Source organism: Bos javanicus, chromosome 2 (assembly GCF_032452875.1).
Source record: "Bos javanicus breed banteng chromosome 2, ARS-OSU_banteng_1.0, whole genome shotgun sequence".
Classification (NCBI taxonomy): domain Eukaryota; kingdom Metazoa; phylum Chordata; class Mammalia; order Artiodactyla; family Bovidae; genus Bos; species Bos javanicus.
Window position 1 is genome coordinate 106,137,557 of NC_083869.1, and position 16,103 is coordinate 106,153,659.

General features: G+C 54.0%; 1 protein-coding gene across 13 annotated transcripts in view; it reads right to left on the minus strand.

Annotated features, from left to right (window-relative positions):
- The window catches only part of TNS1 (tensin 1), a 216,229-nt gene that overhangs the window by 106,253 nt on the left and 93,873 nt on the right, over positions 1-16,103 (minus strand). For all 13 annotated transcript variants that reach the window (XM_061384478.1, XM_061384457.1, XM_061384530.1 and 10 more), the window contains 2 exons: positions 1,690-1,731; positions 908-958 (listed from right to left, as the gene is read on the minus strand). In XM_061384478.1, the coding sequence (XP_061240462.1) occupies positions 908-958; positions 1,690-1,731 (93 nt within the window). The remainder of the gene's footprint in view (positions 1-907; positions 959-1,689; positions 1,732-16,103) is intronic.

A 16,103-nucleotide genomic window follows, 5' to 3' on the forward strand; every position in this document is an offset into this window, starting at 1 on the left:
AGAAGGGCGGGGAAGAAAGGGAAGGTCCGACTTCACTGAGCATCTGGCCCTGGGGTGTGAGGACAAGCCCAGGCACGAGTTGGGCTCAAAGCAGGGGACCCAAGGAGCCCCTCCTTCGTTCCCTGGGGTCCTTCCACTTAAGGAGTTTGCCTGTCACCCTCCACCAAAAAACCACACGGCAGGAGAAGCCCACGAGGTGAACCAGCCCATTTTTCAGCTTCCTCCTGAATCAGTGGCATTTAGCCGTTTTCCAAGCCTCTTCTGTCCAAAGAAGCAGAGCCTATGATCCCCAAGAGCCTAGGAGTCCCTCTTCATCTCTGCCCTTAGTCCCTCTTGCTGCAGAGTCACCCATTCCCATGGCCCTGCTCACCACCCAGCCAGCCCTTGCACACCCTCCCTCCCCACCCTGAAGTACTGAGGTCTGCTTAAGTGATGGGCAAATGAGCCCTGAATCCAGCTGAGCTGGATGGAGGCTAAAGCCAAGACTGAGGCTAAGTCATGGGCCTGCTCACCCTTTTGCCCCACCCCCTGGTGGCTCAGATGGTAATGAGTCTGCCTGCAGTGCAGGAGACCAGGGTTCGATCCCTGAGTCAGGAAGATCCCCTGGAGAAGGAAATGGCAACCCACTCCAGTGTTTATGTCTGGAAAGTCCCATGGATGGAGGAGCCTGGCAGGCTACAGTCCATGGGGTCGCAAAGAGTCGAACACAACTGAGCAACTTCACTTTCTTACTTTCTTTCTTGCAGTCTGGAATTCAGTTAAGTAACCTTGCCTGCCCTTCTAGATAGGAGATTGTGAGGGATGCCCCACCAAACAAGTCAGGTGTGAGACGTCATCCACCTCCCCGCATCCCCCACTCACCAGGGAACCACCAAGTCTTCCTCTTCCTCCCCTTCCCCATACTTACATCTTCCTCAAGGCTTTTCCGTGTGTTTCCACCCCGAGAGGCTGCTTCTCCCTGGAGACAAAGAAAAGGCAGTCAGGGAGGGGAGTCGAGGAAAGTCATCAAAAGGTCCTGGGTCTTTCACTGCCGGGTGTGGCAGTGATGGGAGTGGGGGCCTGGCAGGGAGCTTGCTTGTTTGTGCAGCATCTTTGTCCACTAAAGGCCCCTTGGAGCCAACTGCACCCACTCATGTGCGTCTCTCCTGGGGAGACATCATTATTCCCATTTTGCAGATTAGAAAACTGAGGCACAGACAGGCTTGAGACATGCTACAGTATCACAAATAGAACCTTGGCTGAGTTGAGATATGAACCCAAGTCCTCCAAGCCCATCAGCTAGCTGCCAGCCTTGGTTTCCCCACTGCACGATCCACCCACTTCCTTCCCTTCCTCCTCCATGCAGCCTTGAGGAAACCATCTGTCCTTCTGCTAAGGCAGAAAGATGTGTTTGGAAAGATCTTCCTGGCTCTCTCACATGCTACATATTTAATAAAGAAGACCACATTTTAGCACTGGCCTCTCCCTCCCTGCCTGCCTCGTCCCCCAGCAATCATTTCCCAACACACAGGGGGATGGTCTGATGTCCGGCTCTCCATGTCACAAGGTCTCTACCCTTCCCCAAGTTCCACAAATCTACTCCAGAAGGGTGTCCTCAGACATATCTGTTCACTGTCCCCCCATCTTTCTTCTGCTTTCCCGGCCTCCCCAAGCTGCTCCCTGCCCCCCACCCCACCTGCCATCACTCACCGTGTCCACTACATTCTTCGGAGCAGTCTCAGTGTTGACGGGCTGTGGACAGAGAGACAGCACAGCGTGAGGCCTCAGGGCAAACAGCCCTAGGCTGGCTCTCCCCCCCGGGCTGGAGGCCATGATGGGCAGGAGGCCTCTGGAGACAGCTTGGATGGCGCCAACCCAAGACTCAGACACAATGTGCTGACCCGAGGCTTGGGGGCAGAACTTGGAAAGTGGAAGACAATCCTATTGGTCCTAGAACCATCCAGCTCAACACACCTCAAGAGGGACCCTAAGCCCGACCCCTCAAAAGGGAACAAGGAGCGAGTAAGCGACTCCTGTTCCTACCTGCCAGGCGTGTGTACCTACACCAGACGCTTCATCTACTCATAAGAACCCAGTGGGGCAGGGACCCTTACCATCTTTGAGCCTTACTTTACCAATAAGAAGAAATCAGATGAATGGACCAAAGCCACTGACTACTAAGGGGAACAAAAGGGTTGGATCCCATCTTGGGTCTCTACGCCTCAAGCTGTGTGAAACTGCAGTGGTCCGGCTTTCAAGGACCACCCCACACGGGCCCTGCCCCCCACCTTGCAGACCTCAGTCTCCATGCCCCAAAGCTCTGCTCCATCCAGACTCCTCGCTATTCCCACATCCAGGACTTGGCTTGTGGAATGGCTTCTCCCTTTTTCCTGCAAGCTCTCCTCTTCGATGAAGCCCTCTCTGAACACCCCAGCAAGGCGGGCTGTCTCCCACCTCTGAACTCCAGTAAGCCTTACTGTCTGAGCTATTTATCTGGGCCTCGGTGCATGAATAATCTCATTGTGGGAATAGGTCTCATTCCAACTATTGTTTTATTTGTGATTCTTATCCCATTTTCCTCCAAAACAGATTCAAAGCAGCTTTTCTTTAACCAACTCAATTGCCACATCCCTCATGCTGGAGACTGTGGTTGATGTGTAGTGGGCAGTCACTAAACACCTGAGGACTGATCCTGTCCCTCATCCTGGTGCAATCCTTCCCTCACCCAGACCAACAGAAGTGCTTCCCACTAAAGGCATCCTGAAACATGGGCTCCTCAGACTCCCTCATCACAAGAGAAAAGCTTCTTTCCAGGGCCACCTCCTGACCATAGTCTCCAGGGCTCTGTTTCCAACTCAGTGATGTGGTTAGAGGGGCACTTGAATCTTGCAAGTGGGCATGAGTCAAGGTCATGAAAACAAGTCTTCACTGAGATGACCATGGACCAGATATAGATAATGGGTCTCAGAATAGGAAACATCGGCCCCAACCCTATCCCCAGGACCTGAGGATGCACTGTTCATGTCTGAAGACAGGGGAATGAACAGAATGACTTCTGGCATCTGGGAGAGAATTGGACCAAGACAGGCATGGAGGAGGGCTTCCCTGGTGGCTCAGACAGTAAAGAATCTGCCTACAATGAAAGACACCTGGGTTTGATCTCTGGGTTGGGAAGATCCCCTGGAGAAGGAAACAGCAACCCACTTGGTTTTCTTGCCTGGAATATGCCATGGACAAAGGAGCCTGGCTGGCTGAAGTCCATGGGGTTGCAAAGAGTCGGATATGACTGAGCAACTAACACTTTCAGGCTTGGAGGAAGGAAGCAGGCTGAGCTAAAGGCAGTAGTGCTCTTTCTAAAAACACACAAACTTTACCCTACCGTACTAGAGACAGAGTATGCCATGGCCAGAGGAGCCTGGCAGGCTGCAGTCCATGGGGTCGCAAAGAGTCAGACACAACTGAGTGACTAACACACACACACACTAGAGACAGGAGGCTGAGGCCAAAACTTCTTTCCAGGTGAATAAAACCTCCTGTGTAGTTCAGGGTCAAGGCAGCTTGGGACGGTCGAGGGAGCACAGGGTCCAGGAATGGAGTTGGAGCTGGGGAGGTCCATCAGCCAGCCCCTCCCAGCCTTCTCGGTTGACCCACCTGGAGTCTGAGGATGACTCCGCAGAGCAATGAAGATGCCACATTCTGTCCCCACCCAGCCCAGCCCTAACCCTTCCCCAGCCGCCCCCTTCCTCCCCCAGAGTCCCCACTCCTGAGCCACAGGCCATGGGGCAGGAGGCAAATGAGCCCACAAGAAATCCCCAGGGATCCCTGCCCTAGACGGAGCTCTAGGAGGTGCCTGACAATCGGGACCAGGGTCCCCCTCAGCCTCCCACCACCAGCCGGCCCCACCCAGCAGAGTCCTCAGAGGCAGAGCCAGGCTGCCCCGCCCTCGGATCCCCTGGCCGTCTCTTCTGGTCCACAGCTCTGTGATGCTCACGTGGAGACCGCGGGCTGCACAGCACGCCCAAGTGCCTCCACCCTGAGTGGCTCTGGCCTCCTGTGGGGAGGAGAAGGCCTAGAGAGCAGTTCACAGGGACCTTCTGCATGCAGAGTCTACACAGCACAACTGAGTCTGGACCCAGATCTCCCAGCTTCAGTGCCCTCACTCTTCACAGTCTGTACAATCAGCTTCCCTGACAGGGAAAAAGGACAGAAACGGGGTGGGGTGGAGAAGCTGCAGACAGAATACCTGCCTCAGGTCCATTACAGTCCCCTAAGAGCCCCTCGTCCTGCTCTGGGGAAAGCCTCCCAAGAGACCCCGACTGGGTGGAGCAGAATGAGAGCTGGGGACCTCAAACTGGAGTGTGCCTGCCAATCACCTGGAGGGCTGCTGACACTCAGGCGGGCCTCTGGGCCCTCCCCAGAGGTCAGAACCCACAGACTAGGGAAGGATCCAAAAACGAGCATTTCTAACAGGTTTCCAGGTCCGGGAATGACACTATGAAAACTACCAATCTAGACTGGCAGCGTTGGCAACAGCCGGCCAGACCACGTCCTGACTCTCTGCTACTAACTGCAACCTCAGGTAGGTCACCGTGTCCTTGCTGCTCTCCGGCAGGACTGCGCGGTCCTATCCTGGGAGATGCAAATGAGATGAAGCACAGAAAGCACTCAGAACAGGGCCGGGCCCTTAGGAAGCTCTCCATAAATGTGAGCTGTTGTTTATCATCTCCACCCCACCCCACCCTGCCCCACCTTGACCCTCCTGTCCCACCCCTCCTGGGTCTGGCCGGTGCAGACCAGGGAGGCAATATTAGAAACCACAGGCCTCAGCAGGGCAAGAGCAACCTCTCTCCCTGCCAGCAATCATCTGAGCACCAGCCCCTCTGCCCGCATCCCTTCCCACGCCAGCTGGAGGCCAGCCACAGGGCCAGCCATTAAAGGCCTGCCCTCAACATTAGTGAAGAGGCTTTCTGAGGAGCTAAAAATTTCCAAAAAAACACTTCCAATCTCAACACCCAGTGTTTTCCTGCAGTGTTTGCAAACATAGCCCAGCATGTACACTGCACTCCCCTCCCCTCTCCTCCACCCCTCGCCTCCACCCAGGCCTCCTGGGATTGAAGTCCTGCTTCCCTGTTTCCCAGGCACTGCCAGTTCTGGGGCTAGTGGGAATGAAAAAGGCAAGGTAACTGGTAACAGAAGAGGGGTCTCCCGTCAGGCCACCCCTGTCCCAGGCCCTGCAGGGAGGCTTGGGTATGCTACAGGAAGCTCCCAGGCCATCAGGGCTTCAGTGGCTGACAGAGACCCACTAGGCCTCAGCTGTCACCCTAATTTAGCATGCACACACACACCCTATTTTTTGCACACCACTCCTCAGACACCATCTCCTCCCTCCCCATTTCACAGATGGGGAAACTGAGGTACAGAAAGGTACAGGTATGACTTGCTCAGCCTCACAGTGAGATGCACGGCAGGACTCCGGTGGGCACCCATGTTTTATAAAGCCCACCACTGAGCCCCCTGCTGCCCCTCACCCCAATTCCCAGCTGGCCTGCAGGCGGGATGAGCAGGTGCCAGCTGGCCAACTCTGCTTTTCCTTCCCCCTAAGGCTCAGCAGTACCTTGTGGCTCAGCTGATAAAGAATGCACATGCAGTGCGGGAAACCTGGGTTCGATCCCTGGGTTGGGAAGATGCCCTGGAGAAGGGAAAGGCTACCCACTCCAGTATTCTGGCCTGGAGAATTCCATGCACTGTATAGTCCATGGGGTCGCAAAGAGCTCAGACACGACTGAGCGACTTTCACTTTCACTTTTCAAGGTTCAGCAGTAGAAGGATGAAGCAGATGGAACCCAGATAAGGGTGGTACCCCCCCATTTGGCCCCGCCCCCTGCCCAATGCCAGGACAAACCCAGGCTTTTCAAAGCCGAATCACTGCCCCACCAGGGGTCTTCCGGAATGCCTCCTGCCCCCAGGCAAGACAACTCAAATCCAGCTCAGGAGCAAGTGGAAGGGTTTGGACCTGGAACTGCTTGACGGCCAAGTCTCACGGTGCATGTTGCACCGCAGGTGCCTCACTTGCCTGACCTCCTCCTGGTCCTGGTCTGGAGGTGCCTTTTCATAATGTGACTGCAGTAACAAGAACGACTCAGCAGGCACTAAGGATGTCCTGGGCTTAACACTGCGCTCTTCACTTTCATGATTATCAGTCCTCACAACCAATGTTCACCAGGTAAGCATTATCTCATTTCACAGGTGAGGAAAACTGAGGGGCCAAGAGATTAAATCACCCGATCAAGGTCACATAGCCGGTAGATAAAGACAGCTGGTTTTTGAACGCGGCTCCTTACATCCACCTCATGCTAGTCCCCTCTTGGGTATAATCTTCATCCAGTTGCTCTTACTCTTAATCAACTGCCCTCCTGTTGGGAACAAGTCTTCTGCGGCTTAAAAACTAATTGTCTCGGGCCCTCAGGAGGATGAGGCTTCTTCAATACACTTCCAGAGGAAGAGGAGGAAATGGGCTGCAGCAGGAGAGACTGGGATCAGACATCAGAGAGAACTTCCTGAATGTGAAGGGCTGTGAACCACAGGATGGATAAGGGAAGCTGCACATCCTTTGCTCAATTTTTTCTTTTTTTTCCAAAAAAAGACAAGCATGTCCTCTCACTGGGTTTAATCACCCCCAGTGGTGTGGGCCGGAGGAGGGGCCAGTCTGCCAAGGCTGCTGTGGCTGGGATGACTGCCTCGAGGTTCATGCAAGAGGACACGTCGGTGGCCGGCAGGCAGGGTGGGCTGGGAAAAAAATGTGTCTGTAGGCTGCTGTTCTGGAGGAAGGAAAAGGCAGAGGGCCATGGCGGGTGGGGGAGGTGCCCAAGCCCTGGACTGGGGGGAGGAAGGGCCGGGCAGAATGCGGACTCAGCCTCCAGAGGAACATTCCGTCCAGAAATTCCTCACACCCTCCCCCCTCTCACCCCTCCAGCTTCCCCTCTCTTGCCCCCTGGGAGCCCTGGAATTCGGACAGTTTTTCAGGCCAAAAAAGACCCCATGACATCACATCTACTGCCACGGATAGACTGTGAGGTCAGGGACAGCGCTGCCTGCCCGTTGGGAGGCGAATCGAGGACCCACATTATTCTAGGCTCGTGTGTTCTCAAAATAGAGCCCTAAGCAGATGAAGAAAAGGGGTTGAAAGCCAAAGGGAAAGGCAGGGAAGCACCATTAACTGGGCACTTAGAGGGGGCGTGGCCGGGAGGGCACTTCGCAGGCCCCACAGCCAGTCGGGGACCAGTAACCTGGTAACAAGGCAGCGGCAGGCAGGGGAGCACTCTGAATCTCTCTCGGCCAATGAGGACACTGAGTTTCCAGGGTGGTTGGCCAGCTCCACTTGAGATCCGGTCAGCCCTTCGCCTCCAGTTATTTCCCAGCATCCCGGGAAGAGGCGGTCATCAAAACGGAGGGCAAGGGGCTAAGGGAGAGGGCACCAGCAGCCCAGGGCCCATGAGTCTTTGAGTGAAGTTGCTGCAGAGGCCACATCCTCTCCTGGGCAGGCCAAGGCCACCAGAGTAAAAGAGCACGCTGGATGTGAACAAATGGAATGTGATGCCTGATTTTTCCCTGCACACCCAGGGAGGGGCCTAGGCAAGCTCACACCTGTCTTCAGGGTCCCCCCAATTCACCCTGAGGGACCCAGGACCCGACTCCAGGTGGTTGAGGCTGGGCAACTGTGGACCCCACCCCCCTACCCTGTCTTGCTTGCTTGTGCTCACCAGGCTGGCCCTGAGCCAGGCTGGAATATTTCTCACCCCCTCCTGCGACCCTCTCCTCCCTGTGGACGTTGTTCTCCTCCCTCTCGGTCAGGGCATTGCGAGTGTGCACCTCCCCAGGCCCTTCCTCCATGACCCCCTGGCTGTTCTGGCGCAAGTCTTCCACCCAACGACTGTGCCAGCGTCATCTGGTCTACCAGCCCTCCTCCTGGCAGCCCCCTCGCCCCTGAGCCACACCCCACAGCTGGCGGCAGACTTCACTCACAACTCCTGCTTTGGGTCACTTCCCCACTCAAGGACCCACAATGGCCCTTAGTGCTTGGCTCATCAAGTTCAAGTTCCCCAACCTGGCTTCTGGATTCCTCTCCCTTATCTGGCCCGTTTTCCCTTGTGGACTCCACTTCCTTCCCCCTCCTTTTATCTGCATCCTCTGCTCTCCTCTCCTCACTGCCCACCACCATGCCACCTGGGTTCCCGCCTCCTTTCCCACACTCAGGCTCTTCCCACCAGCACCCCAGCCAGAGCCAAAGAAACAAGATGGCCCGGCCCCTCATCCTCCCAGCAAGGGCGCTGGATTTGCTCCGGCCCCCAAGCTTGGTCTTTTGTTTCAGCCCTCTCCGTTTCAGCCCTGCTGCTTGCTGGAAGGCCCACCCTCCTTCCCTCTTCTTGTCCATTTGCTCAAGTCTTAACCTGGACTTGAAACAGGAGGCAGGCTTGCCCACCCAGCGCAGCAGAGTGACGGCTGCCTCCTTGGACCCCAAGGCTACCTCTGGTCAAAACCCCTGAGTACAGCCACTAGTTCACTTCCACAGTAGGGTTCACTCTCTCCCACTAAACCGGGCGAGGCCCTTCACCCAACTGGGCCCTCTCCCAGTGGGAGTCAAAGGGGATGTGGTTAGTACATTCATGGATGCCTTGCCCTCTGGGGACCACGTCCCTTCATAGCCCAATATAAGGACGGGACCTCAGTGGGCCCTGAGGACTTCCACCCAAGCACCCCCCACAGCGAGAAAACCTTCCATCTGCACCATAATAGGCGTCAGTGAGTGTGATGTGTTCCAGTGACAGACAGTGACTCCACCAGACAGCCCCGACGGCCCATTTTAGGTGTTAGAAAACTCATCTCTATACCCAGGTCTCCTGCTCTTTATGAGACCCTCCACCTAGGAGGTGCTCCTCTGGAGAGCAATGGCAAGGAAGCCAGTTTGTCCTTCAGGAAGGTCTCACTCCCATTCTATACCCACCTCCCCAGCCCATACCCTCCCTCTCCACACCAGGCAGTCGAGGGGGCTGCTGCTGCTAAGTCACTTCAGTCGTGTCCGACTCTGTGTGACCCCATAGACGGCAGCCCACCAGGCTCCCCCGTCCCTGGGATTCTCCAGGCAAGAACACTGGAGTGGGTTGCCATTTCCTTCTCCAATGCATGAAAGTGAAAAGTGAAAGTGAAGTCGCTCAGTCGTGTCCGACTCTTAGCAACGCCATGGACTGCAGCCTACTAGGCTCCTCCATCCATGGGATTTTCCAGGCAAGAGTACTGGAGTGGGGTGCCATTGCCTTCTCCAAGTCGAGGGGGCACACAAACTCATTTCCATCCCCACTCATGGCTCTGCGAATCCTCTTTGGAATGCAATGCTCAGAGTTTGCCCTTTCCTTTGAAAACCAGGACTCTCTCGGGTTCATCTCTCCTGGCTTTGCTCCATTTTCCAGAATCTCCAAAAGATGGCCCGCCATGGCCCACTCAGTGCCCTGGGATGAAATGCATCAAGGTTAGGAGTTCAGACGAACTAAAGCCACTGCCAGCCACTCTCCCTGATGGAGAGAAGGATGGCAGAGCTGGGCTGGGGGGCTCCACATGCTTCTCAGGGGCCTTCTTCTCTTCCACGAGGCAGCCTGGTGCCTCCTCACCCTAGATCTGACACAGGGACACCCTGAGCAAGTCATCTGAAAATCTCAGGACCACCACCTCACAACCATTAGGATGCCTACTATCAAAAAGAAGAAGGAGAAGAAAACAAAGCGTTTGGGCAAAGACGTGGAGAAGTTAGAACCTCTTGTGCACCACCGGTTGTAATACAAAATGGTACAGCCACCGTGGGTGAGTATGGTGGTCCCTCCAAAAAAAAGTCACAAGCAGAATTACTATGTAATCCAGCAGTTCCACTCATGAGTGTATACCCAACAGCACTGCAAGCAGGGACTGACAGAGATATTTATATGACCATGTTCATAGTAGCATCATTCACAGTAACTGAAACGTGGAAACGACCCAAGTGTTTACTGACAGATACATGAGTCAGTAAAATGCGGTATATACACAGGGAAGCCTGGCGTGCTGCAGTCCATGGGGTCGCAAAGAGTCAGACACAACATAGCAACTGAACAACAAACAACAGTCCATGCAATGGAGTGTTCAGTTCAGTTCAGTCGCTCAGTCGTGTCCAACTCTTTGCGACCCCATTACTCAGCCTTAAAAAGGAAGGACATTCTGACACATGCTACAGCATGGATGAACCTCGAGGACATTACTCTGGGGGTAATAAGCCAGTCACAAAGGACAGATTTTGTATGAATCCACTCATGAGGTACATTAAGTCATCAGACTCACAGAGGCAGAAAGTAGAAAGGTGGCTGGCAGGGACTACAGAGCTCTTATTTAATGGATGTAGAGCCTTGTGTTTCACAAGATGAAAAGCATTCTGGAGGTGGATGGTGGTGATGGTTGTCCAATGAATCGGGTGTACTTAATACACTGATTGTGGACTCCAAAATGATTAAAATTATAATTTGTATGTTATGCGTATTTTACCACAGGTTTCCCTGGTGGCTCAGCGGTAAAGATTCCGCCTGCAATGTAGGAGCCGCTGGAGACACGGGTTTGATCCCTGGGTCGGGAAGATCCCCTGGAGGAAGGTATGGCAACCTACTCCAGTATTCTTGCCTGGAGAGTTCCATGGACAGAGGTGCCTGGAGGTCTACAGTCCATGGGGTTGCAAAGATTTGGACATAACCAAAGAGACTTTGTGCGTACATACATATTTTACCACAATTAAAAAAAAAGTGAATCAGAGTGAAAAAAACAATGTCAGTGCCTCAGTTTCTTCTCCTAAGAAAGAGCAGGATTTGACTAGTTGTCCTGTGGTCCTCTCACTTCTGTGGCTCCATGCCCACTGAATCCACATCTGCCCTCCAGAAGCCCTGGCACTCGGCAGAAAAGAACCAGCATGAAAACAGTGCCCGGCACAAGGGAGGTGCTGGGGAGATGTTAGGTGGTAGGACAGAGGGCAGATAGATGGATGGAGAGTGGGTTATGGGGCTTCCCTGGTGGCTCAGTGATAAAGAATCTGCCTGCTAATGTAGGAGACTCAAGTTCAATCTCTGGATTGGGAAGATCTCCTGGAAAAGGGAATGGTTACCCACTCCAGGACTCTTTGCCTGGAAAATTCCATAGCCAGAGGAGCCTGGCGAGCTACAAGATGGATGGCAGACAGATGGATGGATAGACTGGCCCCTAAATCCCAGGCCCTCTGGCTCGTGACTAGCACTGTTTAGAAGAAGAAATCCAGAAGAAGCCCACTTGGCAATAGCAGGCATTGACATCAGCAGCAATCACTGAGGGTATTGGGGGGAAAGCTGGCCTAGGAATCCACAACCCCACTCCTGATCCAGCCTACCCCCCACTGCTGTGTGACTGTGAACCAGTCACCTGGTCTTTCTAAGCACCAGTTTGCTCCTCTCCCCAGGATGGGCCCACACCTGTCCAGACCTCCACACAAGTCACTGTGGGCTCGGGGAGCCCAGCATCAGGGGAAAGGCTCTGAGAACCGCAGCTGCTGTGTAATAAACCAATCCCGTTTGTCAGAATCATGGTTATGAGTGTGGACCCTGGTGCCAGGCTACTGAGGTGAAACCCCAGGGCCCCTTCCAAACAACTCTGCGGCCTTAAGTCTTATCAGGGTTCTTCATCTGAGACATTGGGGTAATCACAGCACCTCCTTTACTGCACTGTGCTGAAGAATAAATGAGTTTATTTTTGTAAAGCTCTCACGACAAAGGTCTGCAAAGAGGAAATTCCATACATGGGTTAGCTTTTCACTTGCTCTGATTACTGAAATCAACCTGGCATCCCCATCCCCCACCACACACTCTCCACCCCACCTGTGATTCAATAGGACTTGTTCCGCAGGACATTTCACATCCTGGTTTTGGGGCTGGCCTGTAGAGGAGAAGCAGTGCCCACACAGCTCTCCCTCCACCCAGGTCTCCTGGGTGCCAGGCTTTGGGTGCAGAAGGGCTCAGATCCAGCCCACTTCGGTGGCCATTGCACTTGGCCATCACCCTCGGGAAATTCCTTTGGACTCTTATTTTTCCGAAGTTGAGAAGAGCTGCCTCAGCGCTTTCCAAGGATCAGGAGCATCCCCGACAAGCACCCCCTCACCCCTCTCCAGCCTGCCCCCAACAGTGGACCCCACAGGAGGGAGGTGACCCTAGGACCCTTCTCCTCAAGCCCTTGGGCAACATCTGTTGAGTAAGACGAAAATACTGGTTGAAGATTAAGCCACTCTGCCCTGGTTGGCCTGGCACAGGCTGGAAAATGTTTGGCTGGCAGGGCCCTGAGGCTGGCAGAGATCCTGGGCCCAAGGATGAGTGGTCCCAATCCTGGGGCAGCGGGGTGGGGGCTGAACGGAAGTGAGATGGGTGAGAAGGCCAGAGGGAGAGCTGGGGACATGGAGAAAACTCAACAGAAAGACGAACACAGTGTGAGGCAAGAGGGAGGAGTCGGGGAGCCCAGAGACCAGCCCTGCAGAGGCTGAAGGGCAGGCATGGAAGGGAAAAGGAAGGAAAAATACGACCCGCCCTTTCCTCCCTCTTCTGAACCTGCTCAAAGCCCTTGCCTGCCTGCCGTGAGGAAACAGGTGTTGAGTGCTCTCTAGGGGAAGCCAAACTTTCTCCCGGCTTCCCCTGGGCCACTTTCCCTCCCCAGGGACAGTATCAGAGTTTCCAGCTGGAGACTGGCCCCCCTAATAGACCCCCATGGCCCAAGAACAAAGAGTCAGAGGACAACAGTCCTGTTTATTGAGCACCTAATCTGTGCTGAGCATCTGGCTGAATGCCTTTCTTCCAGCCACACAATAAGCATGCACTGAGCACCTACTGTGTGTCAGATAGTGGGAATACAGCAGTGAACACAGCGGACAGAAACCCCTTGTCATCATAGAGTTTACATGCTGGTGTGGTGGGAGGCTATTTTTTTTTATTTATTTATTTTTAATTGAAGGATAATTGCTTTGCAGTATTGTGTTGGTTTCTACCAAATATCAACATAAATCAGCCATAAGTTTACCCATGTCCCCTCCCACCTGAACATCCTTCCCACCTCCATCCCCACCCCACCCACCTGGGTTGTTACTGAGCCCCCTTAGAGTTTCCTGAGTCATACAGCAAATTCTCACAGGCTGTCTATTTTACATATGGTAATGTATGTTTCCATGTTGCTGCTGCTGCTGCTGCTGCTAAGTCACTTCAGTCGTGTCCGACTCTTAGCGATCCCATGGACTACAGCCTACCAGGCTCCTCCATCCATGGGATTTTCCAGGCAAGAGTAGTGGAGTGGGGTGCCATTGCCTTCTCCATGTTGGTGGGAGGCTTTTAAAGGAGATCAGCAAGTAAGATGGTGACACATGCTGAGGGGCAAAGAAGGCAGGGAAGGGAGAGTGGGTTGCTGGGGGAAGGGAAATCTGACACTTGAGTAAAGATCTCAAGGAGGGAAAGAGCCTGGCAGGTATCCTTGGGGAAAGGTCAGCAAGTGCAAAGGCCCTGAGGCAGTATCTGCCTGATGTTCAAGACCAGCAAGAAGGCCAGGTGGTCACAGCAGACTGAGAGAAGGAGGGAGCTTTCAGAAGATGAGGTGAGAAAGGAAATCTGCCCATCATTGTAGGGCTGTGTAGACCAATGGAAGAACCTGGGCCTTTACTCTCAGGGGTGAGCAGCCATTGGAGGATTTGAACACAGACTGATTCAGTGAGCTAATTTGTTCCTTTTATTCGTTTCACCTGTGGTCATGTATGGATGTGAGAGTTGGACTGTGAAGAAGGCTGAGCGCCAAAGAATTGATGCTTTTGAACTGTGGTGTTGGAGAAGACTCTTGAGAGTCCTTTGGACTGCAAGGAGATCCAACTAGTTCTTCCTAAAGGAAATCAATCCTGAATATTCATTGTAAGGACTGATGCTGAAGCTGAAACTCCAGTACTTTGGCCACCTCATGTGAAGAGTTGACTCATTGGAAAAGACTCTGATGCTGGGAGGGATTGGGGGCAGGAGGAGAAGGGGACGGCAGAGGATGAGATGGCTGGATGGTATCACCGACTCGATGGACGTGGGTCTGAGTGAACTCCAGGAGTTGGTGATGGACAGGGAGGCCTGGCGTGCTGCGATTCATGGGGTCGCAAAGAGTCGGACACGACTGAGCGACGGAACTGACTGAACTGATTCTTTTCACAGCCTTATAAGGTAGGTACTGTTACTAACTCCCAACCCGCAGAGGAGAAACTGAGGTCCAGAGAGGTTAACCAACGTGTCCATGGTCACAGACCCAGGCCTCGGGGAACTCCCTCCCTCTTGATCACTTCTGGGGGGAAGTGGAGTATCCTGACTCAGGCGGGGAAATCTTTGTTGTCACAACCACTCCTCCACCAGTTGGCTCATGCAACGTCCACGAGAGTCAGAGCCCCTCTGCTTGGGCGGGCACATTAGAGATGGGAACATTCCACAGCCTGGCCCAGGCAGGAGTCCTTTCTGGTACCATGCTGTGCTGTGCAAGTAGCTTCAGTCGTGTCCGACTCTTTGTGACCCTATGGACTGTGGCCCACCAGGCTCCTCTGTCCATGGGATTCTTGAGGCAAGAATACTGGAGTGGGTTGCATGCCCTCCTCCAGGGGATCTTCCAGACCCAGGGTTTGAACCCACGTCTCTTTATATCTCCTGCACTGGCAGATGGGTTCTTTATCACTAGTGCCACCTGGGAAACTCATCCCTTCTGGTATCTAACTGCAATTCCTCCAGTTGGAAAGCCAACCTATTCCCTTCTGTTCCAATCCCTGACCCCTCCTCATGTAAACAAAGCTCACGAGACTCCTGGAGGTCAAGCATCTGGCTCCTGCCTGAAGAAGCCCTAGACTCCAGAGCCCCCCAACTATCCTCAACCAGCCAAGAACATTCTGTTCTCAGTGGCCACGTAGTAATCGGGTTGAAATGCTGAGATGTGGGCTCCTTCCCCTCCACCCCTCCCTGCCTGCCCTTCCGCAATCCCAGAGAGAGTTCTCCCTGGCAGTTCCAAACCAGGCCTGCACTCTGGCCTCATCCCCACAGTATTCGACCCCTAAGCCCTGCTGTTCTGAGATGACCTTTGACTGAGCTCTGTGCAAAGAATACTCCACATCTGGAGACACACAGCTAGGCAGAGGTGAGGCCCAAAAGCATTTGAGCCCAGTGAGATTAGGAAGGAGGGGCCGATGCGAGGAAAGGACATGGAATGCCTGACCTCTGGGAGTCTTGTGAGCTTTGTTTATGTGAGGAGGGGTCACAGGTTGGAACAGAAGGGAACAGGTTGGCATTCCAGCTGGAGGAACTGCAATTAGATACCAGAAGGGACTCCTGCCTGAGCCAGGTTGTGGAATGTTCCAGTACCCAGGCCAAGCAAGTCATGGCAGGGCCTAGACCGAGAGGGCAGAGGGCAGTGACTCTGCTCTGCATCCAAGGGACATCTAAGAGTCATAATCACTTCTGCATACTTTTTTTTTTTTTTTTTGCATGCTTTATTTCATTCCACCAATGACCCTGAATAGGGAGGGGAAGGATGGGAGGCGGATATGTATCAGAACTGAGAAGGCCTTTGGAGCATCGAGGGCAGCCCCATTCTTTGACAAAAAGGGAACCTGAGGCCCAGAAAGAGGGCAGTACTGGCCCACTGTCACACAGCACGTGGGTGTCAGAAGAGAAAAGACCAGGAAACCCAAGTGAGATGCCAGCATCCAGGCTGAGCAAGTCATGTGCAGACACCTCCAACTGCCTGGGCCCCACTGGGCCCTTGCCTACTCCCCAAGACTCCCACCCACATCAATGTCACCACAGGCACCGCCACACCGATCAGTGGGATAGTGCCCACTTGGGCCCTCCATCACGAACTCTAGTCACAAACAAGTACACACATGGGTGCGGGCCTGCACACACATACCTGAGTGCAGGCAGGGCCCTCCCTCTCCAGTCCCCAGGGCCCCCGCCTGCCTCCTGTGCTGGGCTGGGGAGCAGGAGGGAGCTGGGAAGGGTAAGAAGACAGAGAGACGGCAGGGAGGGAAACATTCCAAAGCAGCC